The 27,463-nt window shown below is 52.9% G+C and overlaps 10 protein-coding genes across 10 annotated transcripts, besides 1 other annotated feature; 5 read left to right on the top strand and 5 right to left on the bottom strand.

The window, feature by feature from the left end:
* Window positions 1-365: 365 nt before the first annotated feature.
* Window positions 366-2,113, bottom strand: QC763_703810 (uncharacterized protein). The gene is made up of 3 exons (XM_062915379.1): window positions 1,440-2,113; window positions 944-1,379; window positions 366-890 (listed from the first exon to the last, which is right to left on the bottom strand). Exons 1-3 carry the CDS (start codon window positions 1,776-1,778, stop codon window positions 784-786), a joined length of 882 nt encoding a protein of 293 aa, XP_062761235.1. The 5' UTR covers window positions 1,779-2,113; the 3' UTR covers window positions 366-783.
* A 428-nt stretch (window positions 2,114-2,541) lies between these two features.
* On the bottom strand, window positions 2,542-4,566 carry set9 (histone lysine methyltransferase Set9; the record flags this gene model as incomplete). The annotated part of the gene is made up of 1 exon (XM_062915380.1): window positions 2,542-4,566. One exon carries the CDS (start codon window positions 4,564-4,566, stop codon window positions 2,542-2,544), a length of 2,025 nt encoding a protein of 674 aa, XP_062761234.1.
* A 905-nt stretch (window positions 4,567-5,471) lies between these two features.
* On the top strand, window positions 5,472-6,087 carry mrpl38 (54S ribosomal protein L38, mitochondrial). The gene is made up of 3 exons (XM_062915381.1): window positions 5,472-5,553; window positions 5,607-5,691; window positions 5,749-6,087. Exons 1-3 carry the CDS (start codon window positions 5,539-5,541, stop codon window positions 6,039-6,041), a joined length of 393 nt encoding a protein of 130 aa, XP_062761233.1. The 5' UTR covers window positions 5,472-5,538; the 3' UTR covers window positions 6,042-6,087.
* On the bottom strand, window positions 6,044-7,555 carry QC763_703840 (uncharacterized protein; the record flags this gene model as incomplete). Its single annotated transcript, XM_062915382.1, has 3 exons — window positions 6,044-6,470; window positions 6,529-6,618; window positions 7,286-7,555. 3 exons carry the CDS (start codon window positions 7,553-7,555, stop codon window positions 6,426-6,428), a joined length of 405 nt encoding a protein of 134 aa, XP_062761232.1. The 3' UTR covers window positions 6,044-6,425.
* Window positions 7,556-7,933: 378 nt separating this feature from the next.
* Window positions 7,934-7,963: a sequence feature (Short protein (QC763_0114740, KAK4661265.1) was converted to a misc_feature.).
* Window positions 7,964-8,220: 257 nt separating this feature from the next.
* pin1 (peptidyl-prolyl cis-trans isomerase Pin1) lies at window positions 8,221-9,648 on the top strand. The gene is made up of 4 exons (XM_062915383.1): window positions 8,221-8,759; window positions 8,825-9,091; window positions 9,162-9,418; window positions 9,489-9,648. Exons 1-4 carry the CDS (start codon window positions 8,751-8,753, stop codon window positions 9,496-9,498), a joined length of 543 nt encoding a protein of 180 aa, XP_062761231.1. The 5' UTR covers window positions 8,221-8,750; the 3' UTR covers window positions 9,499-9,648.
* Window positions 9,649-10,327: 679 nt separating this feature from the next.
* On the bottom strand, window positions 10,328-12,180 carry QC763_703860 (uncharacterized protein; the record flags this gene model as incomplete). Its single annotated transcript, XM_062915384.1, has 3 exons — window positions 10,328-11,601; window positions 11,652-11,763; window positions 11,833-12,180. 3 exons carry the CDS (start codon window positions 12,178-12,180, stop codon window positions 10,328-10,330), a joined length of 1,734 nt encoding a protein of 577 aa, XP_062761230.1.
* A 1,325-nt stretch (window positions 12,181-13,505) lies between these two features.
* QC763_703870 (uncharacterized protein) lies at window positions 13,506-17,524 on the top strand (the record flags this gene model as incomplete). Its single annotated transcript, XM_062915385.1, is given in 6 exon segments — window positions 13,506-15,459; window positions 15,470-15,876; window positions 15,930-16,209; window positions 16,278-16,489; window positions 16,531-16,810; window positions 16,862-17,524. 5 exon segments carry the CDS (start codon window positions 15,479-15,481, stop codon window positions 17,522-17,524), a joined length of 1,833 nt encoding a protein of 610 aa, XP_062761229.1. The 5' UTR covers window positions 13,506-15,459; window positions 15,470-15,478.
* Window positions 17,525-17,802: 278 nt separating this feature from the next.
* On the top strand, window positions 17,803-18,382 carry QC763_0114700 (uncharacterized protein; the record flags this gene model as incomplete). Its single annotated transcript, XM_062906524.1, has 2 exons — window positions 17,803-17,866; window positions 17,930-18,382. The coding sequence occupies 2 exons, from the start codon at window positions 17,803-17,805 to the stop codon at window positions 18,091-18,093; spliced, it is 228 nt and encodes a 75-aa protein (XP_062761228.1). The 3' UTR covers window positions 18,094-18,382.
* A 798-nt stretch (window positions 18,383-19,180) lies between these two features.
* Window positions 19,181-19,624, top strand: QC763_703880 (uncharacterized protein; the record flags this gene model as incomplete). Its single annotated transcript, XM_062915386.1, has 1 exon — window positions 19,181-19,624. One exon carries the CDS (start codon window positions 19,181-19,183, stop codon window positions 19,622-19,624), a length of 444 nt encoding a protein of 147 aa, XP_062761227.1.
* A 3,920-nt stretch (window positions 19,625-23,544) lies between these two features.
* SFC1 (Mitochondrial succinate-fumarate transporter) lies at window positions 23,545-26,543 on the bottom strand. Its single transcript, XM_062915387.1, has 3 exons — window positions 25,436-26,543; window positions 24,617-25,373; window positions 23,545-24,560 (listed from the first exon to the last, which is right to left on the bottom strand). The coding sequence occupies exons 1-3, from the start codon at window positions 25,503-25,505 to the stop codon at window positions 24,404-24,406; spliced, it is 984 nt and encodes a 327-aa protein (XP_062761226.1). The 5' UTR covers window positions 25,506-26,543; the 3' UTR covers window positions 23,545-24,403.
* Window positions 26,544-27,463: the final 920 nt, after the last annotated feature.

Genomic DNA, 27,463 nt, shown 5'->3' with positions numbered 1-27,463 from the left:
TAGATTACAGCCCTTTTAATTGCCGATATTTGATATCATTTTGGCCTCGCTGCACCTGGTATTAGCTGTATGGTTCATGTTGTAAGCCTTGGGAATGCCTTCAATTGGGTGGGCTCCACTGCAGAGCCTTGGCCAAAGTGGTGGTCAAAGTGCTCTTCTACAAGCCAAAAAAAGTCCATTGAAAAAAGAGCCTAATATCGATGGTGCGATGAGACTCTCATTTTGTCACTCTACCGTGCCTTTGAAAACCTGATTTTTAATTTCATGGCTCGACCGTACTTCCTCCCCTTTGGACACCCCCTTCCTGCTTCATCCCTATCACTGATCCTTCCCCGAGGTAGCAAGTAAGCAAGACACCAAAGAATGAGGATATCGCCATCTAGGTTGAACTGTTATTAATCTGCGTTTTATTCAGTTTCAACGCCTCTTTTCCACTATGGTACCTAAATTATCACCACTTCAAGGAAATCCTCCTCCCGCCGAGGCAAGAATATAAAGCTAGGACAAGAAAAATAACTTACATTTTGGTACATGATACAAAAAAAAGTCATGTCCGTCTCCCGCTTGGTTTCTTTTCTTCCGTAAGTCAAGCATAGCTGTGGTATAAGCCCCAATGAAGCAAAAGAGGTTAACAAAAATTCTGCAAAAACGCCGTCGCTGCCTTTCTCTTCCAACAACCATTCCCCTCCCTCCCTCCCTTGTGGTGGTAGTGGTGGTCATGGCTATAGTGATGGGTATCCATTATCCTCCTCCGTCTCCCTTCTTTATCCTCAACAGACAACCTTAAGCATTGGTGGCGCTGCTGTGACGAGGTCTCTTCCTCCCGCTCCCGGCAGCGGGGTGCATCTTCTCGTTGCGCTCCCGCTTGAGCTTCTCGTCCAAGACGCGGGCTGAAATGTCATGGTTAGCATTTCCCTCCATACCATCTCGACCAAAAACTTACTAAGAACATCGTAACCAAACCGAGGAAACTCCAAGCACAAGTTCCTGAACTCGTCCTCGGCCTCGGCGCGCAGCGTGTGCGATCTCGTGGCCCAAAAGTTGGCAACAGGAGCGCGGATGCTCGTGTCGTCCTTGGCCGTGAACTCGTAGACGTATCGCGCGTAGGCGATCTCGCCCTTGGCGGTGGAGTTGACGCAGTGGATCTTGCTCGACGCCAAGTTCTTGAGGTTGTTGAGGCCAAACTTCTCGGCCAGAGTGTAAACCTTGGCGTGCTTGAGGAGCTGCTCCCCGGTGTAGTCCACGTCGGGGATCGAGGCGTCCTTCTCCAGGCTGCGCTGGCCGGCGATCTTCTTGGGGAAGTAGTCGCCCGTGTAGAGGAACTCGAGGAAGCAACCCATGGCGTCGAGGTCTTCGTTGGGAAGCTCAATCTGGCGGGGCTGTCGTGGAAGCGGTGGGTTAGCCTTCATCTGCTACTAGAGGTCAGGAGAAAGACATACGCTGCCATCATCGGCAAACTCGGCGATGCGATCGGCAAAGTATGGGCTCTGGATCAACAGCCCCTGATGAGCCGTCAGGATGGTCTCTTCATCGTTGCTACCAATCAACAGAGTGACGACGGGGCTCCTCAGGTACTGCAAAAAGGTAATGCGCGGCGCCGGGGTATCGTCGGGATCGCTCTCAGCAAAAGGCAAATCGGCATTTTCGGTGCTGCCGCCAGCGGCAGGAGTTTCGGTGGCAGCGGCAGGCGCATCGCCTTCCTCGGTCATCTGGACGTCGCCAGTCTGCTGGGTGGCCGGGGTCTCTTCGACAATGACCTCGTTGAAGCTGTCGGCCATTGTGACGGGTTGAGGATATTAGAAGCTATCAAGGCAATTGATTGGCGCAATTGGAAATGATGGATGGAACTGACCGGCGCGATTGGTTCTGCTGGACCGGAGAACCGTTGCGGTTTAGTATCGATGATGACGATGCTGCAGCGATAAGAACGAGAGTCGAGAATTAACTGAATTGATAGGAAAATATCTCCATGGGTGGGGTTGATGGTTGTCGGAGGGATGATGCGCCGTCGGTAGTGTCGCAAAAAGAGAGGACGGAAGCCTTGCGCAAACGGAGAGGCTGGCGAACAGGAGGAAGGAAGCAAGCAAGCTCTCTCTCTGGAGCTCCTGCATCGGTTGCCCCGAAGAGACAAACAAAGGAAGGAGCTGTACGAGAGTCTGAAATACTACGCAGGCTCACAGCTGCCTTCAGGGGTATAATGGGAGCTTGGACCACCCTCCCGGAAGCACCTCGATGGCTCATCAGGGGCAGATCAACAGATCATCACCAATGCATCTTTTGGGAGTGTTAGAGTGTACATATTCTTGCATGTTTTTTCAACGCTATTTTCTTCGTCGTCGAAGACGAAGCAATAATTACCAATATTCCATCCACCACAATGATATATATATATATTACCCCTCGACACTGCCATCGTGGATAACATATCAAGACCCTACGAGCCATCGAAAACCATAATATAATCGCTATTCCCATCACCTATTGTACAAAGTCCCAGAAAAAATCAACCGTGATCAACTCGTTTGTGAACCTCTTCCATCCTTATGCATCCCCAATAACCTTTGCGCTCGCCCTACGAGCCCGCCCACTCCGCCGAACTCCATCGAGAGCAGCAGCGGTTGCCCCTTCCGCCTTCGGGACCAAACTCTCTCTGATTCTGGCCCTACCCCGCTGGGGAGGGTTGCTTCCTCCTTCGGTGTCCATCGTCGACTCTCTTTGTGAGCCTGCCCGCCAGCCCTTCTTCCCCCGCGCCCTCGCCTCGTCCTCTGGATCCAGGAAACGGTTGATGACACGGTGATCCAGAATGCGTTCTTCTTTATCGTTCTTGCCTGCTGGCTGGGTCTTGGGCCAGACGTAGCCGTAAAGCTTGGAGTGGCGCTCGCAACGTGGGCAATTGGCTCTCGTAAAGTAGGCGTCTTTTTGAACAAATGCAGTGTTGCAGTTGGTGCAGTGGATCCAGGCAGTCTCGGGCTCTGAGAGAAGTAAGGGTGTGAGGGTGTAATCTCCTGGCACACGACGCTTTTGTGCCGGTCGTGGTGACCGTTGCTGAGCGGCCTGGCGCTTCTTGGAACCCTTCGCCTTTCCTACCAGCGTTGTCGGAGCGGCCACATCACTGGGAGGTGGCATTGGAACCACCTCTTCTACTGGAGGAGTCGCTTTCGTCGCTTCTGTGTTGTTCAGTTCTTCGGCCGGAGGGGTCACCTCGGTGGTGGGGAGAATTGTTGGGAAGCCGTACGACTTGTGGGGCACCGGGGAGATCGACTCGGGCAGTTGCTGTACGTCTATCTCAGCTGTAGGCTGCTCGTTTCTTAGGATTTCGATCGCCTGCTTGATAGGCGTCGGCTCAGGTGAAAGAATGAGCCCATCTGCCGAGTCTGAAGCGGGGGTCGTGACGTCGGTGAGATTGGCGCTGCCGGCTTCAGATGCAAGTGGACTACGCGAAAGTTCAGATTCCGAGCTGCTTCTCGAAATTGGCGATCCGGATGTTGTAGGTGGCAGATCATATTGCATAGTTTTGAGGCGCTTAGCCGGAGTAATGGGCGGGGTTCCGAGCGCTGCCGCACCTCGTTTGCGCCCCGGGCCTGAGCCCTCCGTCGATTCCGATGTTGACTGCCTGTCGCTCAGAACCATCTGGCTTCCCCGTTTCTTGAGGACCCTCGGGCGGATATCCGGGGTGACGGACGGAGTTCGAGAGCCTGAACCTGCCACACTCTCGTCTCTCAACCTCCGCCGGAAAGAGTAGCCCTGTGACGCCGCCAAATCATCCTCGATGCTTCTCTTCACCGAAGTGCCCCCCTCATCTTGCTGCCAGCCATTGACCTGTCTCGCCTCGCACGTCTGGCACAAGCACTCGCAATTGTCCTCTCCAAAGTAACTCTCGCTGTAGCTGACTGTGATCTCCTCGCCCACGCCAATGTCCCTGCATGCGATGATCTCAATCCCTGCCTGGCCGCAAGTAACGAGCCGGGCATTCGCGTCGCAATCGTGATTGGCAAATCGAGCAGGCCCCATGAATAAGCTGGTTGACTTGCTCCTGCTGCTGACCACTAGACTAAAGTCCTTTTTGCGAGATGCCATGTCTGCCTCCTCCTCGGGGGTGATTGTCACCTGGATTCCGGCCAGGTATTTGATCGTCTCGTTGCGCCTGATGAAGCGCCGGGCTGCGATGCTGGCCTCATACGTGACGATGGTGTAGCGATTGGTTGCACTGACCTCGAAAGGGCAATCTGGCAGGTAGGTCGACATGTAGCGCCGCATGTGGGCTTTGAAGTCATCCTTTTCCTTGGATGTTTTGAGACCATTGTAGAATCGCTTTAGGCCGTCGGTCGCAAGCAGTTTCTCTTCGGCGGTCTTGAGATCGGAGTTGATGATGAGGTGAGTCTGGATGAGCTTGGCGATTTCCTCCTCTCTGACGCCCCGGGAAGGATGGTAAGATGTGCGATTTTTGGGAATGGTTGTCCAGTAATAAGTGTGGTCGATTAGAGCATCGGTTAAAATGTCGTCGTAAGCAGCTAGCTGTGCAAGCGTGAGCTTCTTCTTTCCCTGGGCTTGTGACTGGGGAGGCATCTTTGTGTTGTGTGTGTGTCGGGTATCGATGAGTTGGTCGACCGAGGTGGGTGGGAGGGTTGTGACGTGAAGTCGGGCGTCGGATGTTCGAAATATGAAAGAAGGAGTGGACGAAGGGGGTCAATGTTCAATGCGAGACTTGACTGCCTTCATGCGACCCGGGCAGATCAGATCGGGTCGGCGCAAGTGCCAATAATGGCTTTTTTAGGTTCCTTTGTGGGAAGGAAGGGAGCCGACCTGCAGCGGCTGGGCCGACAATGGGTAGGTGTGGGAGGTGAGACAGATGCAAACCTTGGGCTCGCCTCTGACTGCAAATTGAGCTGCGAATGCCAGTTGTCGTCATAAGTTGGCAAGTTACGGGAGCAACCTAGGTAACAGATTCCGGATATAGATTGACGCTTGAAGACTGGCTGGTCTGTACCGTATGACTGCAGCTGCACTTTCAAGTGACTTGACCCGCGTTACAGATACTCTGACTTCCCGAAACCTGCAAAGTGTGCATGGGGTACAGGAGAAGAGGTCGGACGGGGAAAAGGGGAACGAAAAAAGACAGTATCACGGTTGCTGTCTGGTTGCCCTCTCGTTGCCAGGGAAATTGAGGGGGCTAGGCGAGTTGACCACCAAATCTGGCGGAATCTGGCGGGGACAGCGCGTGCCAACAAGCTGATCCCCTGTCGCGAGTTTTTGCGCTGAGCTTCCCATTGGCCAGATCTCGTCTTGACTGGATCCACAGCTGCCGGTATGTTGGAACAAGCTAAAGAGCTTGCATGAGGATCCCGATTGGGCATGGTTTCAAAGAAAGCAGCCTCTGTCCAAACGTTACATAAGCACAGCCTTGTGCCCCTCGGGTCGGCGCGAACAATTTTCCACGGCCAGGACATCCCGTCGCCGCATGGCAATTGGCTGCCCATCCGGGAGCTTCACGATCAGCAACGACACCCTCAGGTACGGTTTTGGCCGTCCGATGACAAGATGATTCAACTAAAGGTACTTTTCTATTCTTTTGCCCAATATAAAATCAAGCTAACCCTCTCCACCAGAGCATGCTCAACTGCATCGACAACTCTGGCGCCGCCATTGTTGAATGCGCCATGGTCATCGGCCAGAAGAGACACGCCTCGATCGGTACGACGATAGTTACCCAAGAAACCCGAAGAAAACTCACCCAACTGACAAATACAGGCGACCGGATCGTGGTGGTTGTGCAGAAGCAAAGAGATGCGGGAGCTGCCGGCATGGCCGCCGCCTCGGGTGCCAAGGTCAAGCGTGGTGATATCAGACATGCCGTCGTTGTGCGGACGAAGCAAAAGGTCACCCGGAGAGACGGAAGCTGCATCAAGTTCGACGACAACGCCTGCGTTTTGATCAACAAGTCTGGCGACCCTATCGGATCCCGTATCAACGGCGTCGTGGGCATGGAGTTGCGCAAGAAGAAGTGGAGCAGAATCCTCAGCATGGCCCCCTCGCAGGCATAAACTGAGACCAACACCAATAAAAAACGTGAAATCAAATCATGGGAGGGATCATTTGGGTGTATTATATCATTGCTCCACTGGGGAGTGGCATCAGAACGGCGTTATACGGCGTCGTGTAAACTACTTGTACAGCTTCAATACAGGCAAAATACTCGAATCACCTCTCCTTTCACGCATTTGTCCCTCATTCTCATGAATAAACAGCCCAGTAATAAAAATTAATTCCCATCGATGATGCCTCCTCCTATCCTCAAAGCCAAGTTTTGTTTACCCTAGCAGTGATAAACGTCTCCCACTCCTATACAATCTCGCCAAACGCCGTGTCATGCAAATGTTCCTGTATCTTACTCGCCGATGTACAAGTGTCCCGCCGAAAGACCAAACTCATTGGTAAATGTTACCGCAATAGCAGCACACATAAAAGAGTTTCTGAGAAAGGGTCAGCAACGGTTGGACTCCAGAAGGTGACAGGCCTGGAGCTGCTTACCATTCCTGTTTCAGCGCTTCGCTGTTGAGACTGAAAGAAGACAGCCTCCCCATGGTTGCAAGAGGGGCAAGTGCGCTGTTCTCTTGGCAGCTAGAGCAGAAACCCCGTCAGCCACTGGCTCAAACATAGGTAACGTGAAACCCGTGCACTTCGTCGCTTTAACCAAATCAACACCGGAACTCCCAACCCGCTGCTATCTATGTACCGGTATACGCTGCGGGATATGATCGTCGAGAGAAAGGGAACGATTGCGTGTGCCGCTGCAAGAAAAATGAAGAACGCCGTGTTTGCCAGGAATATTATACAATTTGTACGTCAAATCATGTCGTCATAGCCTCGTCGTGTCAAGTGAATGTATATCGAAAGAGTTTGGCGACTACACAGCAGCGCTTTGAGCGAGCACGTAGTGTGACATGGCGTTATTCTCGGGCTCGGATCCCATGGCTTCTTCTTCGTCCTCCTCCATCAAGTCGCCAAAGTATTGCTCGCTCCGAGCCATGAAGTCGGCGAGGTTCTCGCGGTTGTCTTGCCAGGCGCAAATGTCGGCGTCGCCCTGATCGAGCCGCATGAAGTTCTGGAGCGGTACGGGAATGTCGGGATTGTGGGCATCGGTGGGGAGAACGGCGAGACGGTCTTTGCAAATCTCACACGAAATCATGCGGCCGCATGTCAGGCAGCAGACAAAAGCGCAGTGGTCCGGGTTCGGGTGTTGTTCAAACGAGCTAGCATGATGGGAAGCAACAGAAGAATCACCCACCGTAGGATCAGAGCCAACGTCCTGCGTCACGCCGGCCGTCTCGCCAGCGGCATTGTTGAGGACATTGCGAAAGATGCACGACGAGGTGGCCTCTTCGGAGAAGTTGCAAGTGCGGCAGGTGAACATGAGCTTGCGATCGGCCTCATCTTCCTTGGGGTAGAGCATGTTGCTGCATTCCGAGCAGAAACGGAACGTGATTTGCTCAAGGGGCTTCTGGCCATGGAGCTGCGATTGCTCGCCCGAAGCTGAAGGGGCTGGTGATGAAGCCATTGCTGATGTCGTGGCTGAGGGGTGTGTTGTGTGGTGTTATGATGGTTTCTGGTGGTAGCAGGTGGTGGTGGAGGCACTGAAACTTTTTCGGGCAGCGGAAACCTGGAAGTGATGTGGTTGGGTTGTGTAAAGTGGTGTTTGGTGGTAAAAGAGTTGCGGTTGGTCTTTTTGAGTTTTGAGGAGGCGAGAACAGGCTGCTAGATGGTCCAAACACGTGTCGCCAGGTGAGTTCCACAGAAGATGCAGAAAGTAAAGTGAATTTTACCTGGTGCAGAAAATTATTTGAAGTCGAGTGGAAATGTCTTGGGGTGGAATGGGGAGCGAGTTGAAGATGGATGTCTTTTTCTATGGATATCTTGAGTGAACGAAAGCTTGTGGTCAAAGGCGCGAAACGTAGGCACAGTGCATTGTGGGCGGCGCGCCACCAAGAGCAACAGTTGGGAACACACGCGCCTTGCCCCTTTCCGGCTGCCTGAGGTCAGCAGCCAACCAGGACGCCCCACTTGGCTTATTCAGGCACTGACAACCTACCTGGAACAAGATAATCTTGCTGTCTGAGGCCTTGGTTGAATGCCTGATGGATACGGAGTACGGATATGTAGGGTACAGTTAACCTGCGTCACGTCGCATCCATCAGCATCAGATGGGGTCCCTCGTGATCCCCGGTACATAGAGTGAGTGACACACCTTGGGACAAGAGGAAGACAGGTGACGGGATGGACGGGATGGTCTCAGACTCTCAGTCGTCCAGCTGAAGACCCCCCGGGGCGGGGCTTGCCCTGTGAGGTACTCCGGCAGGAGACAACAGCGCCAAGCAGGAGCGGGGTGGTCTCCTGCTGCACTCCGCAATCCATCCAAAGGTTTCCATTGCACACTTGACCCCTCTCAGTGCAACCCTCGACGACCTATTCCAACCTTCCCGTCTGCAGCACGTCATCTTCTTCTCTGTGTTTTTTTTAGGAACTGCTTTTCTTTTGGTTACCTCGGTAGGTATTTGTCTAGATACATACCAACTCCAATCCCACCATTTAAAAAGGGTCCACAACCCGTTGCCCCTCCACGGCTCCAAGTCCCACCAGTTCAACCCAGCCAGCGTTTCATCACGTCGTAGCCTTGTTGTCCATTCTCCAACAACAACAACAAAGTAGTAGCCATTTGTTGTTTTCTGTCCATCCTAGACCAACAATCAATCATCATGAACGGCGTATGTCTCAATATCAATATCTCGAGCTTACTATATCATGTAACTAATCCTGCATCCTGCCCCAGAACCAGCAAGAAACCGGCCTCCCCCCTCACTGGGAGGTCCGTCACTCCAACTCCAAGAACCTGCCCTACTACTTCAATTCCGTGGACCGCACCTCGAGGTGGGAACCCCCCGCCGGCACCGACCCCGAGAAGCTCAAGGTGTACATGGCGACCTACCACTCGGCCAAGGCGCCTCTTCCCACCGGCGACGCCCAGTCCGGCAAGATCAGGGCGGCGCATTTGCTGGTCAAGCACAGGGACAGTCGCCGGGCGTCCAGCTGGAAGGAGGTATGTTTACGGTCATTTTTGACCATGTCTTGAAGGAGGACTGTAAGCTGACCATTGGCTGTCGCAACAGGCCGAAATCACCCGGTCCAAGGAGGAAGCCATGTCGATTATCAAGGCACACGAGCAGAGGATCAAGAGTGGGGAGATCACCTTGGGGGAGTTGGCCCTGTCGGAATCAGACTGTAGCTCGGCGCGCAAGAGGGGCGACCTGGGTTATTTCGGACGCGGGGACATGCAGAAGGAATTTGAGGATGCTGCTTTTGCGCTGCAGAAGGGAGAGATCTCGGGGGTGGTTGACACGGCGAGTGGGTTGCACTTGATTGAGAGGTGAGTTTTATCTTGGTGACCTTTGTTTTGTTTTGTCTTGGATGAATGCTAACGGAGATGGGATGCATAGACTTGAGTAGAGATGGGGACGTGTATGGATCGAAAAAGAAATTGGGTGAAAGGCATCAATTACAGGATGAGAGGGTATCTGAGGTCCAGTCTCAGTAGCCAACAGAGGACATCGGGTCGACAATAGATCAGCATTGCTCTCTGCAAAATGCCTGCCCCGGTCTGCGAGTGTCATGATTGTTTGCCAAGTCTGCCAGACAAAATTTGTTCCAAGTCTACCTTCTATCCTATCGACTGCTTTAGCCATTGGCAGCCTGGCTAGGTGACACGCCAACTAGACATGCGCCACAGTTTACTATGATCACACGCAGGTAACTTTCAAGTCAAAGAGATCATCATCCAATAACCAGAAGCAGGTACAATAACCTCCTTTTCTGGCTTACTTGATTGCTATCACTTCCCGATTACCAAATACATAAACAATTCATCATGATGATAAACTCCGTCGCCAATGCTGTCATCAAAAAGACAAAAAAAAAAAAAAAAAATAGAAAAAAGCAAAAGACCTCAAAACGGGAGTCGGAGCTCTGAAACCGTTCCAATCTAGAAACTGCACAATGGGTATAATATAGCCAACGCCGCCCCGCAGATTTTCCCTAGAAAAAATGAAACGTCCACTTCATGACATGTTTCGTACATCCCTCTTTGGTCTCGTAAGTTGTTGGTTGCTCTCCAGGAGCCTTGAAGCAACTTTAGCCCACTTTGTTTTCGGTTGTTTTGGTGTTGTAGTAGTATTATTCCCTCCCATAATTTTCATCTCTTCAAAAGGTCCTGAGTGCCCGGAATGATGTCCAAACTTGTTTGTTGACCCCCAAATAAGAAGTTTGTGTGTTGTCCAATCTAGGCACCCACACTCCCCAACACCCACGACACCAGCGGCCCAATCGTCGAAAATACCACCGTCATGATCCCCAGCGCCATCATCGACAGGGCCGAATACGGCGCCGCCTCGCTTTTCGTCTCGTAGAGATAGGCAGTCCCCATTGCTGCAGCGTTGATGCCCACTGCTACGCCTGCCGCGACGGTTCGGGGGTCGTTTTCCCCTTTGCTGGTGGTGATGGTGGTGGTGGTATCGTTGGTGTGATCATCGCGGCCCCCAATGTTAACAAGATGCTTTTCCAAAAACCGGCCGACACCAAGCCCGAGCGACATTTGATAGACGATCCCGCTTATGACCACCATTGCTGCGTTGAGGGACTTGTCTGCTGATAGGGTGTCGAGCACGGGATTGCCTAGCGCGAGGGTCACGCTCCGTGCGGCGAAGGCCAGGGCGCGGCCTTGGGGGGCGACGCCCATTGTGTGGGCGAGGAGGGGGCCGCAGGAGACGTTACCTAGGGCGATGAGGGACGAGACGGTGAATACTGTTAGTCCTGCGCGAGACAAGAGCTGGAGGCGGTATTCGTAGAGTTTGAGGCCCCAGGATACGAGGCCGGCGTTGAGGATGGAGAGGGCGACGTCCCCTGCTGTGAGAGGGACGGAAAAGCTGTTGAGGAGCGCGCTGGAGAAAGGGTTGTGGCTTTCGAGGGTTGTGAGCATGGCTTGGAAGGGGCGGGAGGAGAGGTGGCCGTCGAGGAGGAGGTAGGCTGCCATTGTGAGGGAGGTCCAGAAGACGGCGTTGAAGAGGCCTGAGAGGAGTGTGCGGGCGAATGGGCGGAGGTAAGGGGAGGTTTTGAGCGATGATTGAATGGCTAAAGTTGAAAGCCAAAGGGCGAATAGCAGTAAGGTGGATAGTGGTGTATCGAGAGCAAGGCAGACGCGGAGAGGTAGGCCAATGGTGAGAGTCAAGGTCCACATGAGAAGGAGCATTGGGTTTGCAAGACACCAGAGTTTAGCTGATGTTGAAAACGATAGAGGGTGAGTTGGCGAGGCCTTTGAATCAGGGGTCATCGATTCAGGCGGGGGGACACCCAAAGAAAAGTCCTCTGTGTCCATGGAATCGCATACTGATTTGACTGGTGAACGAAGTTTAGGGTTCTGTCTCTCTTTTTCAGTTGTTGGTGACCCCTTTTCGATGTCTGACGAAGACCAGCTGCCAGAGTCCCACCGCACCATGAGGCATTGAAGTGGAAGAGCTAGCACATAGGACAAAACTGTGTTGAAAAGGCCGGTGAGGACTAGGCTGGTCAGTCTTCCCGGTCTCTTTTCATGGAGAAGGACGTCCTACCGAAGCAACCAATAATCGGCCCAATAACCCAGACATCTGTGAGCGAGCCCTTGCAGATCATAAGAAATGGAATCGTGAAACCAATAGACATGTGCCGGTTGAGGAGGTCGGCCTTGTGATCGCTTGTTAGCCTCGTGTTGTGGCATACCTCCACTCAACTATCAACGAAAACAAGTCTTACCGGTCTCTTGAGGTGGTTCCGGTAAAAGTCCTCTGCACCTGGGAAGATACACCCGCACGCACAAAACAGCCCAAAAATAGCCGCCATTGCTACAACTGATGGAGGAAATTCGACCTTGTTGCTGTTGACGTTCAACACCCCCTGGATTCCAGCCATCAACAACTGAGCCACCACCGCAATCCCAACAGCAATCCCACCATCCAAAACTCGGGATGATAGCTCCTGATACCGCCGTGGGGGTGCCGTTTCAGAGTTCTGGGGTGGCGATACAAGTAACCGGCCTGAGTCGGTGTTCATGACTGTGGAAGTAGATGCGAGAGGCGTTGGAACGGTTGCTTGTGAAGCCATTGCAGTATGTAGCGAGACCCAGCACCACGGTAGCGGTGCTCGGATCCGAGAGGACTAGTGTAGTATCAAGAAGAAACCAAGAGAAGGCCGAAACGACTTTCTTCGGGATCAGAGGATAGGACAACAGTAGTGACAGTAGTGTTTGCTTCTCACACAAAGCCGTACATATGTCAAAGCAGTGAGACAAGACCGGCCGTGAAGGATATCCGAGAAGACGGTAGAGACGGGAGCAGCAGACGAGAAAAGAGGATGGCGATAGTCGCACTTAAAGGGGACTGCATTGGCAAGTCTTCTTTTTGTCAGAACCTCGTGGTGTCTGGGACACACACTGCAGCCAGCCTCGCGTTTGTATTCCCCGGCGCCCATGTGGAAATGCGAATCAGTATCAGTCATGGCATGGAGTGGAGTTTGACCTTGTTCCTTGTGCCCAGTCTGGCGCTGTGGGAAGCGAAGCGGTCAAGGGGTCGGTTGGGAAACAAAAGTCTACTCCCAAGCTTTCGCTCGGCCGGAGGTGAAGGTCACCCTTTCCTTTGCTTCCGCCCGCACCCGAGAGCCACCGAGGACTGGGCACAAAAAGGAGACAAAAAGAGAGGGGGAGGGTGCTGCCCCGCAACCAAACGCTGTGCTCTTGCTGATCAGGAGTATTTCGGTATGCTTCGACTGTGATTCGATACTCGAGCAGGCTTGTGGCCCAGTGCCACCGGAACTTTCTCCCCAGTCCATCCACATCCAACCCAGAGATCGAGAAAATAGACACGACGCCCAGGCCGTGGTGGCCGTGGTGGTGCCGTGGTGTGTTTGCCGGCTGGGCTTCACAGCATGTCGGTTGGTGGTAGGTGATGTAATAGGACGACACGTCAACTTGTCGGTGTAGGCTACCCATCTCCTGGAGTCCCTTTCTTCCCTCTACCTGTACGGCCCGCGATGACCTGCATGCTTGGGTCATCAAACAGAAGTGGCACACAAAGGGTATCTGGGAAGCCGGGAACATCTTGGGAGATCGAGTGTTTGTGCTTTGAGTCTCCAAGCAACCGGAACGGCAGGATTTCTGTGCCGCCGGGAACCAGGCCCTATTGCAATATCGCCATCCCAGCACCGAACGGTTGGCTCGAGGGGTGACGTTCTCGTTTTACACGGCCGGGGTGCGTAAGGACCCTGGCATAACTCAACTGGGAGCAGGCACATAACGAGTTAGTGCCTACAGAACTGTTACTCTCTCACACACAGGCACACACACACACACACACACACACCCGAGGCTCAGTCCAGCAACCCACGCACCCCTGCTCGCAGCCACGTACCGCCCAAACACGCATCCAAGCGAGGGGTCTTGTCTTGACTGTCATGTCATGAAAATGACGGACAGGAGGCCCCTCTCACAGAGCCCGGGAAGGGGGGCCGAAGCCGCATAGGCTACCCGATACATGGATATCAAGCCACTGCAACGCCCCGCAAACAAAGATGCCGGTGTGGCTGCCAGTCATCCAAACGACAGCAAGCAATCAAGCTATCATCCTCAGGGCTGCGTTAGGCTAGAGACAGGAGCATGTCAGATCTGACAAGCGCCAGCGTCCGGATGCTTCCGTGGTGGCTGCGGCGTAGAGGGTGCGAACCAGGGGGCTGTCAACAAGCGTCCACTGAAGCCCAATCGGGACACCATGACAAACCGAGAAGCCAAGACGTCGTATCTTTTTTCGGGCCTCAAACGAAAGCATCAAGAGCAGTCCAGTCATGAAGTAGTATGAGCTCGGGGATGTGGCGGTAAATCTGCACCTTTCCGCCCCGAAACAACGGTTTCCTGCGGCTCGAGCCGCCCCCTGGCCCAAGCGCGATAATCAGCGATGTTTTCACTGAGAGCACAGCAGGTACAACGCATGCGCATCGTAAAAGTAGAGGGGAGCGTGCGGTGCCCGGGTGGTTGGTGTGGTGTGCTTGGTACGCTGGGTGGTCTCCGTGGTCTGTGTCGTGTACTGGTGCTGGTGCGATTGGGTTGGCTCGTGGGGAAGGTGGATGTAATGGCGAGGGACATCGGAGAAGGTGGTCCAGCCGTCGTACGTCTCCTGTCCACAACGGCTTGTGCTTGTGCTGCGCGGAGAAGCTAATTCAGACGATCGTCTTCGAAAACCGTGGTCGAGGCCCTGAATAGCTGAGCGTCTTCCTGCTTCCTATTTTCATCCTCCAACGGCAGCTTAGTTCGGGCTGCGAGATGGCTGTTCCCCACGATCGGCGACATCCTGGGCGCATGCTGCTGTCGGTCGGCCTTTGAGCGTCAAGCGTGTCCATTTTCGTTGCAACCACTGCAGTCGCGCCATGCTGTACGACTGGATCGCGACAAGAAGGGGAAAGAGAGAGCCTGGGACTCGCTGTGTTGGCATCACCACAAGGCTGACGCTCCTGTCGAGCACGCATGAACTAGCCCAATCAACACGCTGTGCATCACGCTGCTGCGACCAGTTCTGGTGCAAAAACCGCCGTGATTAGCCCGCTGGACAGGTCGGGTCCGAGTCTACGTCTTCCGAATAAGCCTCACGACGAAAGCTCCGAATGATGCCCGCGGTCGAGAATGGGCAGGCGCACCCGCTGCTTTTTGTTTCCCCCGTCCCAGTTTCGGGTGTGGACACGAGCCCGTATCAGGGCAGTGACGATTCTCGAAGGCCGGATCATTGACTTTCGATGGAAGGAAACATCCTCTTCCCTTAGATCGCCCTTTGCGATCAGGGAACGAGAGAAAATCGGACTGGCAAAGGCCGGTCGACCGGGATTCCGCTTTCTCGGTTAGATTTGCCAAACTGGAGAAGGTCCTCTGCGATTCTTCGAGAAGGCCGGTTGACAGGGCCATTCCAGGCCCCGGTTTGGGGGGAGGGGCCGCCAGCCATGGAAATGTTGGCAGAGAGCGTGTGTCACCGGCGGCTGGGAACCTTGGAAGGCGATCGGGGGGATCGAGGGTAGACCGGGCGGTTGAGAGAAGGTGGGCGGCGTCAAGCACGGTCTGGACAGGTATCATCCATATTCTCCGCATGGGTCACCGAGGGAGAGATATGCAGGGACTCGTTCAGTCATGTTGGGCAAGAAAGTGGCTGGCCGTCGCGCGCTCGCTGGTCAATTTCGGCACACCGCAGTCAGATATTTCATGGTGTGTGTTGTGTGTGCTTTATGCTGTTGGAGATAGAAATGCCATCCAGAAGGCTACGGGCGTAAGAGATGAAAAGGGAGGCAGGAGGCATAAGGCATGAGTTGAGTTGTCGTTGAGATAAGATCTGAAATCTGGGGAACACCCATGACCGGCCATGAGGAGGAGATGTTGGAGCGGAAGCCTTCCCCGAACCTTGGCGTGTTCAGGGCAGTGGTGCACAGGCCACATTGGAGCGGGGTTAGGGGTGTGAGGGCCCAAAAACAACAGAAGGGGATGCGCTGTAAAGTCAACAGAAACACCAAAACGCCACATATCACCACGACTCGACTCGTGGATGCAGGATTTTGCTTTGAGCTGCTGCTGTGTCTCTCTGCCCGCAAACCTATCCCTGTCCCGATGGACCCTGAATTTCTCGTCAAATTGCTGAGGGCGTACGACGCGTCATTCGATGCAGCGGCGGTGAGGGCCGCCTTCAACGGCTCATCCACGGGCAACCAGTTTGTGCAGTGGGCAACATCCCATCTCACCCCGGACACTCTCCTCACCCCGGACGAATTTGCCCAGTAGGTCATCGTCGTCGTCCTGTATATTCCCTCTCATACTAACCCTTTACGAGATATGCTGCACTGGAGAAGGCCGGCATTGTCGACAAGCTGGCATCATCCTCGGATCTGGCTGCTGTTCAGGGACTCACGGATGAGAATGTCAGAGACGCCATCGAACAGCTGGACAGGTCTACCCAAGCCATCACCAAGCAGACCGAGACCCTGAAGCAGCAGCGTGAGGCCCTTGACCGCCTCGTGGCTGCGGATCGCCAGACTCGCCAGGAAAGACGGGTGTTTGAGTCGGAGCAAGACCGAAAATATGAGTCCCAACGTAGGGATCTTACTCTGGCTGTGCGTTCAGAAACACACGTCCCCTCCTATCTCGACCCTTGCGAGCTTGGTAATAACAAGGTGTTCAGGTTGAAGAGCTGTCTCAGTCCCTGGATTCTCAACTTCTCGAGTTGGAACAGCAAACCACAGGGGCCGGCCCGGCCATCCAGCAAACCGTCGACACCCTGTTCCGCTCAGACGATAAGCTCCTGGCAAGCCTCCAGAAACTGGGATGGGAACTGGATACAAAAGACCCTGAAGAGCAAAATCATGTCGTCATGCTGCGTGAAACATGTGCGAGGTGCGGACCCTTATCCCCCATTGTTTTCCTTCTCGATTCAGGGACTCACGCGAGGGCAGGCTGATCAAGTGTACTGTGGAGGGCGTCCGGACGAGACTCGATCGTATCTATCTTGAGACCTTGGAGAAGAATTCAGGGTCCAGCAGCCGAGTCTCACCTGGAGAAGTCTCTTCCCTGCAGGAGGAGGTCGAATCCCTCTACTCCGAGATCCTGCCTGTTGCACAGATGTCTGTCGAGCAGCAGTTTCTCGAGCCGGCGCTGAAGAAGGTGGAGGCCAAGAATGGCCAGGAGCAAGCAAAGTCGAAACAGGCAACTGGATATGTGGGTGGCTTGGACACAGCAGTAGGGGTTCTCGGGCTAACCGCGGGTTAGGTTCACGACTGTCTCGACTACCTCCTCGATCATGTGCAAGATTTAAGCGCACGCCTAGAGGCGTTCAAGGCTTACCAACTCGCGGCCGATTCTCTCCTCGAGATAGCCCAGTCAGAGGTTGCCACCAAGGTCGCACTCGCAACACCGCGTTCACGCCGTCCGACCGTTAGTCAACGCGGTGTGATGGATTCTCCCGTTCGTCCTCGGCCCAGACATGCGCGACGCTCTTCTGGGATGGGCGGTGCTATGGAAGAGTCGCCACTGGACGAGATATTGCGATCGCTTGCTATCAGTTTACCCCACGAGGAAGAGGGGACACCTGACTTCCCAGCTCGGGCAAGGGAGTTGGCCAGTATTCTCGCCGAAAGGCGCAGCAAGACTGAGGATATTGCCAAGAACGTACAAGAATCGTTCGATTACACGGCCACCAGACAGATTGCTGATGGAAAGGTTGCCATCCAACTCATTCGTGACTCGATCCTGGCGGAGAGCCCCTTTGGACATGTTCGACTGGTGGACCCCGAGATCGAGAGCTCGATCGATGTGCTCTCTCAGGAACTGGAAAAGATTCGCCAAGAGAAGGAAGGGCTCGACAACAGCATGGCCAAACTCAGGGCCAGAAGCGCAAAGAAGGATGAACTCATCGCTCGTTGGGGTTCGTGAGGTTTCTCTAGGGGTGCACTGCCCCTGAGATCTGCCGTCAGAATGCCCCACTTCATCTGATCGTTGGGTTTTGATGATATCAGCCAAGCGTTTGGATCTTGGCACCTTCGTGAAGTCGAGACGATGACATGACGATGATTGCATCAGTCCAGCTGAACGACAGAACTTAAAATCCAGAGTAGGTCTGGTGTATAGGTTATCGACTTGTCCTCGGCAAAACTAAAGTTCATCTTTACAAAAAACATAACAACGACACACAACGGAAAACCTTCATCACAATGGACAAATTCAAGGACACAATGCGCAAGGGATTCGAGCAGGCGACGATGATCAACGAAGAGCGTATGTCATTCCTTGTTTCTTTGTTCGTGGTTCTCCAGTGACTGACCTGGACCCTTCGTATAGCGGCTCCCGAGAAGAAGCACCATGCTCTCAACACCACATACCCCGCCCAAGCCCATCAGCCAAGCATGGTTGGCGGAACCGATATGCACTTCAACAACACGGCGTATACTGGGCAGACTGAGACGGGCAAGAGTTCGCTGGGACAACCAAGCAGTAAGCCCTGATGGTTGAGCACTGGCTTTTGTTTTGTGTGTTTTTGTCTCGCACGCTTGGCATCTGAATGATGGAACACAAGCCTAATAACATTGTATCTTGGAAAGCGTTGACGGATTATTTGGAGGAGAGTAATAGGGCCAAGCGAGGAGCTGGCCCGCCTGGGGTAATGGCTGCGATGGGGGAACACTTTGAGCAGCCTTGACGAGTCATGAAGCAACAGGAACGCAAACTTGTATAATAATGTATTCAATGAACAAATATGATAAAAGGACTGTCAGATAGTCAGTAATATTCAAAAGTTAAAAAGGATTGAAGTTCAAGGCCAAGCTTGATATTCAGCTCCCGGCAGTTCGACAATGTGGAGCCATTACATAGTTCGAATCGTCAGTAGATGCCTCCTCGGCCCATCCTGGCATAGCCGATGCTCGTTCTTGAACTGATCTTCACCTGTCATCCACCTTTTACGTCCTCAGCCCGGCCTACCCGGGAATAACGCTCGGACTTTTTGTTTTTCTGCAGCAGCACCGGAAACAAAACAATCACGTCAATAGCAGAGGCTTTTTCTCGTAACACTTTGACAACAGCGAAGGATTCATGCAGTTAGTTCAGGGCTGTAAATAGCCACCAAATCATAGAGGACCCAGAGATGAGGTGGCACAAGAAAAGAAGGATACGAATTCACCGAGCGGTCAGGTGAGCGACTGAGTTGGGGGAATACGAAGGACCCGAAGTAACGTCGCAGCATCTGCTTACCCACTATAACTCCTCACCGTGGCTCCAACTATGCCGGATGAGCTGCGGACCAAGCCCAATGGAACTATGATTCTCGTGTTGCGGCTTGGAGATGCTTCGCATAGCATGTATTCGGCAGTGGCCATCCGGGGAATCCTGGAAGGGTCTTATGTCAGATCATGTTTATGTCAGGAGAGGTCAACATGTTGAATTGTATGCGAGTAAATAGGTATAAAAGGAGTTGAATGTCTTCAGTTTTGGTCCAGTTTACTTCCTCATCACCATCACCAGCATCCAGTCTTGCAGTCACAGTCACGCTCGAGTCTACTCTACCACACTCAAACAAAACAACCAAATTTCAAAATGCAGCTCACCACCGTCCTCCTCGGCCTCGCCGGCACCGCCCTTGCCGCTCCCGCTCTCGAGGCCCGCGACGCCGTCTCCGCCATGGCCGCCACCCCCCAATGGGTCGTCAAGTCCTTCACCCGCACCTGCAACAAGGCCGACACCTCGTGCAAGGTCACCTTTGGCGTCGACACCCAGACCGGTGCCGCCGTGACTAACTGCTCCTACACCGTCACCGGCGCCCCCGCCAGCCGCGCCCCGACCAACGGCGTCACCTGCGGCCCTTACACCCTCAGCTCGTCCTGGAGCGGCCAGTTTGGCGAGGGCAACGGCTTCACCACCTGGTCTCTGGTCGACTGGAGCAAGAAGCAGATTGTCTGGCCTGCTTATGCTGACTGGGAGTTGGTCAACGGGAAGGCTGTTGTGCCTGATAAGAGCTATGCTCCCCAGACTTTGGCTTGAGTGCCTGACATGTTGGAGGGGTTTTAGGGGGGTTCTGTTATGAAGTAATGGGTTAATGAATGAAGGGACTTTTGATGGTGGGGAGATATATAAGCGAAGGATTGTTCCTATTATGAAATGGTTCGATAGACTTGTTGTTTAATGCTCATTTGTTGTCACTCTCTGAACCGCGATACTCGCCAGCAGCGAGGATCCTTGCCAAGTGAAGTCTCCATCTCCCAAACCAGATCCTAAAGGTGTGCAAATTTCAGGGGTAGGTACCTGGTACAACAAACATAGTTGTTCTTCGTAGCACCAACGCCGACATTTCGTTTAAAGTAGATACCGCAGGTATATATCCAGTTGCTTCCAGTACATCGTCGTAATCATATTGTCCACAGCTGTGATTTGACACACCAGCAAGTCAACCTTGGTTTCCTGGTGGATTGAATCACCAAGCGAGCCAAGTGACACCCCCGCTGAGGCGGCTTGTCAGATCGACCGTTTCACCGCGCCCTTCGCCAGAGGCGATACCCTTTTATGCATCTTGCTTCTTCCATCTCAGGGTTTATGTCTTCTTTTCCTCCTCTGGCTTCGGTTTCTTCGGTTTGTTTGGTGTCTTGTTTTTCTTCTTTTCCGCCTTTTCCGCCTTTTCCGCATCTCTTTGCAACCGCGCAGCCTCGGCCTACCGCTTCTGAAGACAGTGACTACACTCAGGAACTCGTCCGTCATGGTGTTCCAAACAGACGCCACACCACTTTACGTGCCCCTGATTCTTGCTGCGACTATTCTGGCGATTTGTGGCATACGGGGCTACATGGCAGGTGAAGTGTGAGCCGTGCTGGGGGTTTCACTCAGAACATAAGGGTGTACGAACCAAGGATGAGTATATGCTCCCGGCATCATGTCAGCTGGAGCCATGGCGAGCTCTGATTGGGGCCAACTCAAGGTAGATTTCCTGCTAATGTTGTTGCTGACACGTCAGAGACTGATGAATGATCAACTCGAGTTGTCTCTTGAATGGCTAAAGAGGCCCTGAACGTTGTGAGGTGCTGCAGTGAAAGATAGTACTATGGCGAACCGGCTAGTATCCAACACTGGTCAAGGCCTCTAGGTTTGGGGGGGTCTTTATTCTACCTTCGATAGATCCCCATTATTCCCCTCTGTTCGACTCCCAGTCCAGCCCTTTGATCAGCTCGCCTTTCAATGTCTGCGGATCCTAAAGGGCTGACATGCAGCCAGGGTGCAGTCTCGCAGTTTGGAACATTTCCGGAACTGTCACGGCCAGAGCTATCAACAGTACAAAGTGGTAGTGCTGAGAACAAAGACCTTTCACTCACAAAGTGTGGTGATACCGTCTGAGTAAAACTGCGTATTGGCTGGCTACCGTCATGTTAGGTGGGCACTCTGGGACCTTGCAGCACAGTAAGCAGCTTTAGAATTTTGAATAAGGTATGCTCTCAATATCTAAGGTACGATGATAGATCTAAGTAGGTAGGTAGGTCGCTAGGTAGGTGGTGTTGTCCCCTAGCCACTGCTGCTTATTTAGGCGCTTGATACCAAGCTGATATCAGTTTGTCAGATGGTAAGCGTGGGAGATAGCATGTTCTATTTAAGCACTTTAGGCTTCAGCTGCAGCTTCATCTTCAGCTTCCGACTCGTCCGAGTCTGAAACTACAATGGGCGGTCTCTCGGCCAATGGGTTAAGTGCCGCCAAATCATCTAAGTGGAACAGCCAGTCGAACCCTTCCTTCAGCTCCTCCCGCTCTTCATCCTCATATCTATCCTCCCCAATCCAGATCATATGATGATATGAGTTTTCAGGTTTGGGCAACGCCAGTTGAAGAAACTTGCGGACGATTTCGGTGCGACTCGGCTTGCTATGCAGGGCAATCCAAAAGATGGCCTCATACCTGTGAGATCTCCGAGTGTGCTTCACAAAGGCACAGACAAGATCGTCTCTTCTGACAAGAGCGCGCTCCAGCTCGGTGGCGTAATAATCTCGATACGCATTCAGTTCCATTCTGGAGTCCTCATGCTCCGAGTCAGGCCGGTACCAGACCGGGTCCCAGTCACGAGTTATCCACCCCGGATACCTGGCGTAACCGACATAAGGGGGTACCGTCTGTGCGAGATCACAGTCGGTAATCCCAGTCACCCTGCCGCTGGCGTCCACCAAGATGTTTGAAGAGTCGAATCCAGGGAGCTCGAGCACGAACCGGCCGTCATCGTGCGGCAAATATGTGACGAGCACCGGCAGAAGTCTGCCAGTTGCCATTGTCCACGAGGTACCCACCCTCCATCAGGCACATTTGTGTGCATCGCGAGGTACTCGGCGGCAGTGTCGAAAGGGCCAGTAGCCTCAACTTTTGGATCTTCCTTCTCTACCATCACGTCTCGATGGTACACGGGACTAACTATGTACTTGCCTGGAGTGCCTGGGTCTTCTTGAATGCACCCAATATTGTCAAAGGAAGGTAAGGTGGCGAGTTGAGCCATAGGTTTGGCCATGTTGGAAAGGACCCTGAGCCTGAAGTATTCGAACATGGCCTTGGGTCCCCTCCTTGTCGTACGAAGCGTGTGATACGGGAGTCCCAATCAAGAAGCTGGTGCAGATGTATGGTTGGCGAATGTCGTTGCCGAAGGTCAAGTCGAATCCGTAAACCTCCGGAACGGGAACGGTGGTTCTCTCGCGGATAATTTTGAGGGGTAGCGACCTCTGACCTCATGGATAGCGCCGCCTCCTCGGTCCATCTCTTTCCCCAGAAAGCAGGTACGCGGCCCACGAGTTTGAAATCTCGGTAAGCGATAATGAAGATGAAATTGAATCCTCCGGCAAGTTTCCGGACCACACGACCATCCAGGGTTTTCAAGACTGGTGCATGTCCAATTGCCATGTTGTAAGTAAAGCGGACAAGGAATTCCTCTGAGATTCTCAGGATTGGGCCAAACATCTCCGTATCGAAATCCTCATCAAATCCTCATCCGCGTCAGGGCCTGCCTTGTTTGCTGATTTTTTGGTGATCGCTAAGGCGCGTGGCAGGTAGATAGATTGCAGTGTTGGGCCTGAGAGACTGGCAGAAGAAAAATGAAACTGGTGGGAGCAAAACGGGGTGTGGTATCAATACAGAGCTGTGGTGTTGCTTTCATTCCGCCTGCTCCTTCACCAGTTTTGGAAGTGATGACTCAAGCTGGTGCTTCCATTCATATTCACTACATAGATTTTCCTGCTTCTAAAAACGGTCAGACACAAAGAACACACGAGAGCATCTGTGCCCACACCTCTTTTCTGCCTTTCAGGCGCAACCTCACCACATGTGGGATGTGAATGGTGAGCAGGCTGCTCTTAGGGCTTGAGGCACATGGCTTTTGAGTCTTTAATACTTTTCTCAGTTCATCACCGAAATCATCACTTTTCACTCTGGGCGTTCCACACCCCAAGCTCTTCAGATAGGTATCTCCTACGTTACTTCCGAATAATAAGACAAAGATCATTGAGGCTTATTGTTGCTCTCACATGACTTTGATCTAACCTGTGGAGTAAACCACAACCCAAATCATCACCCAACATTGAACCTCCAAATGTTAGGCTGCTCATGACTATACTCCTGTTCCCAATAAAATTCCAGAGCCAATCCTGGATAACTAAATCCTCATCCTCATTCGTAACCGAATCTCCATGGCCAAATTTGCATCACCACCACCAACCGAACCTGGTAGATCTGGAAATGTGGCAGTTTCAGGTATCATGGCAGAGAGATGCAGACGGCGAAGGGCATTCTGATTGGAGTCGAATAACTAACAGGGACTGTGTACGAGATCGGGGCTTAACAGGAGGACTCAGCGGTGAGGTCAGCATAGACTTTCATGACCAAGATGCATTGTGGCGAGATGTTCATTTTAACCACACCTATACACCACACAGCTGCAAGTGTACCTTCCTCAGCTCCTGTTCCATGCAGCCATCTGAATCTGCATCGTCAACTACCAGCACATGACCCAAACAATAGAAGTCAAAAACACCAAGCCCATCATGCATCAAGTACAATTCATCTAAATTCCTCGGATATATACACCACCTCCATCTTACAAGGTACAAAAAAAAAAGAAAAAAAGGTCTTGCTCGTATAAACAAAATCGCGCCACCCAATGCAATGCATGCCTTCTCTACCAAACATGTAATTGCCATGCTTTTGGAGAACAAAGTGACTTTTCGCAATGCCCATTCCCTTCCATCCAACACTTCCCATTCCAAAACCCTCCTCTTCTTCCCCCACCTCAAGAAGATCACAGCACACCAGACCGCCATCCCTTTCCCGTCCGTCTGTCCCTTTATGTACCTATCCAATCCGGTTCCATATCGACGTATCCAAACAAAGTGGTATCCTTGACTCGGGCGGCGTTGGTGAATTACCGTCCTCGATGGTAACACGGTGATCTGAAAGCCCTTGCGCTTCATTTTCCCGTGTCGCTGTCGCATCTCCTGCTCCTTTTTTTTTTTCGTAAAAAGAACAAAAAAGATGAGAGGAAGAGACAAAAACTTAAAAACTGCTCGAACTCAATTCATTCAAGCAGCCTTGGCCTTCATGCTATCAAATTCCTTGTCGCGACTATCCCAAACAAAAAAGCAAAACAGCAGTTTTTGATCAGCTTCCAACTCCTTGAAAAAACAATACAAAAAAACAAAAGGCCAGATGCGGGAATATGAAACAAAATCCAGGGAGGGTCCAGGTGGTCCAGAGGAGTTGGGTCCGGAGGGGTCCAGGATATGGGTGTGACGGCTGTGATGATGGGGAGGAATTATTCTTCGTACCTTCCCCCAGTGATGACTGATGGGCCGCTCTTCTCGAGCTTCTCCTTAAGGAACTCGTAGACGGTGAAAGTGACGGCCTGGCCGGGGGCGACACGCATGATTCTGGGGGTGATGCCCTTGTAGAAGGCGTGGAATCCTTCTTGCCTATTGTTTATCGGGTTAGTGGCGTTTTGTGGAGCGAGACAAAGAAGTGGACCTACTTGAACATCTCGCCAGCAATCTTGGTGATTCTCTGGAGGGCGGAGGTGCCGGGCTCGGCCTTCATCTTCTGGAGTCTGGTCTTGATGGTATCGATGGGGGCGTTGCTCAGAGGACCCATGGCACCGGACACGAGACCGATGAGAGTGGTCTGGTAGCTGGGGAGGTTGCCGCCGACGTACTCGGGCTGGTACTGGTACAGCCACTCCTTGAAGTAGGTGTAGGCAGTGAAGTTCACGGCCTGGTTGCTGCCCTGTCTGAGCGCGGTGAGCGAGACACCTCTGTAGAGCGCACCGAACCCCTCCTCCTTGACGACGGTGTAGAGAGCGTGGGCGGCGTTGCGGTACTTGGGTACATCGAGGGGATCGGCCATAGAGTGGTGTTGCGCCTGGAGACGAATCTTGATGACCTCCATGGGAGTGACGACGGCAACGGCCTCGGTCACACCGGCAGAGAGACCGGCAAGGAAGAGGGCCTGGCCGGAAACAACACCGGTCTCCTTGTTGGCGAGGAGCTGCTTGTACCACTCGAACGAGGTGAAGCGGATGGCCATCTTGGGAACGATACCAGTGAGCACGGCACCGAGACCTTTGTACAGACCAAGGGCGGTCTCCTTCTGAACGATCTCGACACCAGTGCGGATGAAGCCGCGCTTGGCCTGGCCCGGTACTCTGCCGCGCTTGGAAAGCTGCATGCGCACCTTGATGGTGTCAAGAGGATGGCAGACCAAGGCCTCCATCATACCAGCACCACCACCAGCTGTTTCCTTTCATCAGCATTCCTTGTCCCCGATATCTTTTTGTCGCAAGGCTTGAGCTCACCAATCAAGTTGGTCGCGGCGGTGGCAGGCTTCTTCTGGCCATCCTTGCCGCCTGATACTTTTGTGGCCATCTTTGCGATGTTTTCTGTGTGTGAGGAAAGAGAGGTGTGTGGTGGTTCGAAACCGGTGTCTCCTACTGGCTGGCTATGCCTTCTGTCTTCGTCTTTCGTCCTCCGCAGTAAGTCCGGCTAACAGAGATCTGGTACCCAAAAAAAAAAAAAAAAAAAAAAAGCTCGTGGGGTATTCGTTATTGTGTTTGGTCGTATGTACCGGCTTTTCGCGGAGAGGGAGGGGAGGAAGGGGGAAGGAGGCTCGCCAAACAGCAAGAAGTCCGTTGTTTCGTGAGAGCGTTGGATGGATAACGAGCTCAACGGTCGAGTGTCCAGGCGAGTGGGAAAAAGTAGGCCTATGTGTAATTTCTGATCGAAAATCTCTTAACAGCGAGTTACGGCCGGCCGGGGCTTGACACGAGTCAAGAGGTCCCAAGACTGGGGACGGGTTATGGAGCTGAACAACACCGGGAAAATAGCACGGGATCCACCTCCGCAACTGGGAATGTGGAAGAACAATGTAAAAAATACGGGGGGAAGCCGGCTAACGGGGACGGAATGGCGGGGCAGTTGGACGGAGACCTGGAACAAAGAGAGAGAGAGAGGAAAAGACGAGTTGGCGAGACAGCAGGACAATGACTCCAAATATCCTCTGGATGATCTCGAGCCCTGGGAGCGAGCAACAACCGCCAGATCGGATGTAATGACGGGGGCCGAGCCGAAGAGGCAGGAAAACCGAGCAAGGCCCAGGCACCAGTACACTTGTAGCCGGTACATGGTGTTTACAAGACCGAAAGACCCGACCCTTTCTCTCTTTCGGCTTGTAACGAAACGAGGGACAAGAACGAGATCCCCACCACGGTTGTGGGTTGTGTCAAAAGACGATGATTCCCAGTCCCCTTGCTGGGACAACCGACTTTTTACCCGTGATCTGGCCAGGGAACCGTAGAACATGTTGTAGCGTATTTTGCTGTTGAAATGTATACTACTGTACCTCCAAGAGGCAGAGCAGAAAAAAAGACTGAGAGATCTGCAAGGGCCATGACGGGATGTGACGGATGGAGGAGCGTGGAAAGCGTCCAAAAACATGCCGGGCACAGGCACACAGGGAGCGTTGAACGTGGATGGTGGGGTTGTCGAGGAGCCAATCGGGGCTGTGATTGGCCCCTTCGTCCCATCGGCGCAGCGGAGCTTTCCTTTGGTTCGAGGCTCTGCCGTTTTCCCTGTCCATGTTTGTGTGTATATAATTCGGTATTGTGTTGCTTGTATTTCATCCTTAACCCCGTGGTTACCCGTAGGAATATGTATTCTGTGCTGCTGATTGATATATGCAGCATTTTGACAGCTCTTCTCCTGGAAATTGGAGGGTGATGAGTGCCCCGCCATTCTGTGTTGTTTACCCCTGACAGTGACGAGCTGGACAGGAAGAAGTGAACATCACTGAAGGCGGCTGGACGTTGGATCAATGGCTGGCAACCTCATCATCAATTGTGAAATTTCCCCTCTTCCTCGTGACGTCCTGCTGCGTTCAGGGTCAACGGCGACCAGCACCAGTTCCCCACCCTGCCCACAAAATAATTGAGACACTAAAGTAAGTTAACCCAGATTATGCTATGAACTATACCTTAGAAAGTAAGTTAATAGGCCTCTAAACAATCTTTAAGAGCCTGTTAACCGTCCTTGAGGGCCTATAAATTATTTTTAAAGGCAAAATTACCTACTTCAGTGTCTCAATTATTTTGTGGCAAGGGTGCTCCCCCAGTCCCAAAAGTCTGAACTGGCTTGTGATCTACCAGTGACGTATTTACCATAACCGACTCCAAGCCGAGCTTGTGATACTGCGGGGAAGCTTGCTGCAGCGAGGGGTGCAAGCAGTCCCCACAATCCCTCCACACTCTTTTCAACCGCAGACTCGGACGCTTCCGGGATCGCCCTCGACGTCTGCAACCAGCGCAATGCCGAGGTCATTGGGCGTCTGT

Source organism: Podospora pseudopauciseta (genome assembly GCF_035222475.1).
Source record: "Podospora pseudopauciseta strain CBS 411.78 chromosome 7 map unlocalized CBS411.78m_7.2, whole genome shotgun sequence".
NCBI classification, from domain to species: domain Eukaryota; kingdom Fungi; phylum Ascomycota; class Sordariomycetes; order Sordariales; family Podosporaceae; genus Podospora; species Podospora pseudopauciseta.
Note: the sequence above shows the minus strand (reverse complement) of the source record. Positions and strands in the feature narration are given on the sequence as shown.

What these genes read in the sequence shown, in the direction of transcription:
- QC763_703810 (XM_062915379.1), bottom strand. Translation starts at nt 1,778, where the DNA reads ATGGCCGACAGCTTCAACGAGGTCATTGTCGAAGAGACCCCGGCCACC. An exon ending in AGTTTGCCGATGATGGCAGC is followed by an intron (nt 1,380 to 1,439) that starts GTATGTCTTTCT and finishes CTTCCACGACAG; the next exon opens with CCCCGCCAGATTGAGCTTCC. An exon ending in GTTTGGTTACGATGTTCTTA is followed by an intron (nt 891 to 943) that starts GTAAGTTTTTGG and finishes ATGACATTTCAG; the next exon opens with CCCGCGTCTTGGACGAGAAG.
- mrpl38 (XM_062915381.1), top strand. An exon ending in GAAGAGACACGCCTCGATCG is followed by an intron (nt 5,692 to 5,748) that starts GTACGACGATAG and finishes TGACAAATACAG; the next exon opens with GCGACCGGATCGTGGTGGTT.
- pin1 (XM_062915383.1), top strand. An exon ending in GGGCGTCCAGCTGGAAGGAG is followed by an intron (nt 9,092 to 9,161) that starts GTATGTTTACGG and finishes CTGTCGCAACAG; the next exon opens with GCCGAAATCACCCGGTCCAA.
- SFC1 (XM_062915387.1), bottom strand. Translation starts at nt 25,505, where the DNA reads ATGGCCACAAAAGTATCAGGCGGCAAGGATGGCCAGAAGAAGCCTGCC. An exon ending in CGCCGCGACCAACTTGATTG is followed by an intron (nt 25,374 to 25,435) that starts GTGAGCTCAAGC and finishes GAAAGGAAACAG; the next exon opens with CTGGTGGTGGTGCTGGTATG. An exon ending in ATTGCTGGCGAGATGTTCAA is followed by an intron (nt 24,561 to 24,616) that starts GTAGGTCCACTT and finishes GATAAACAATAG; the next exon opens with GCAAGAAGGATTCCACGCCT.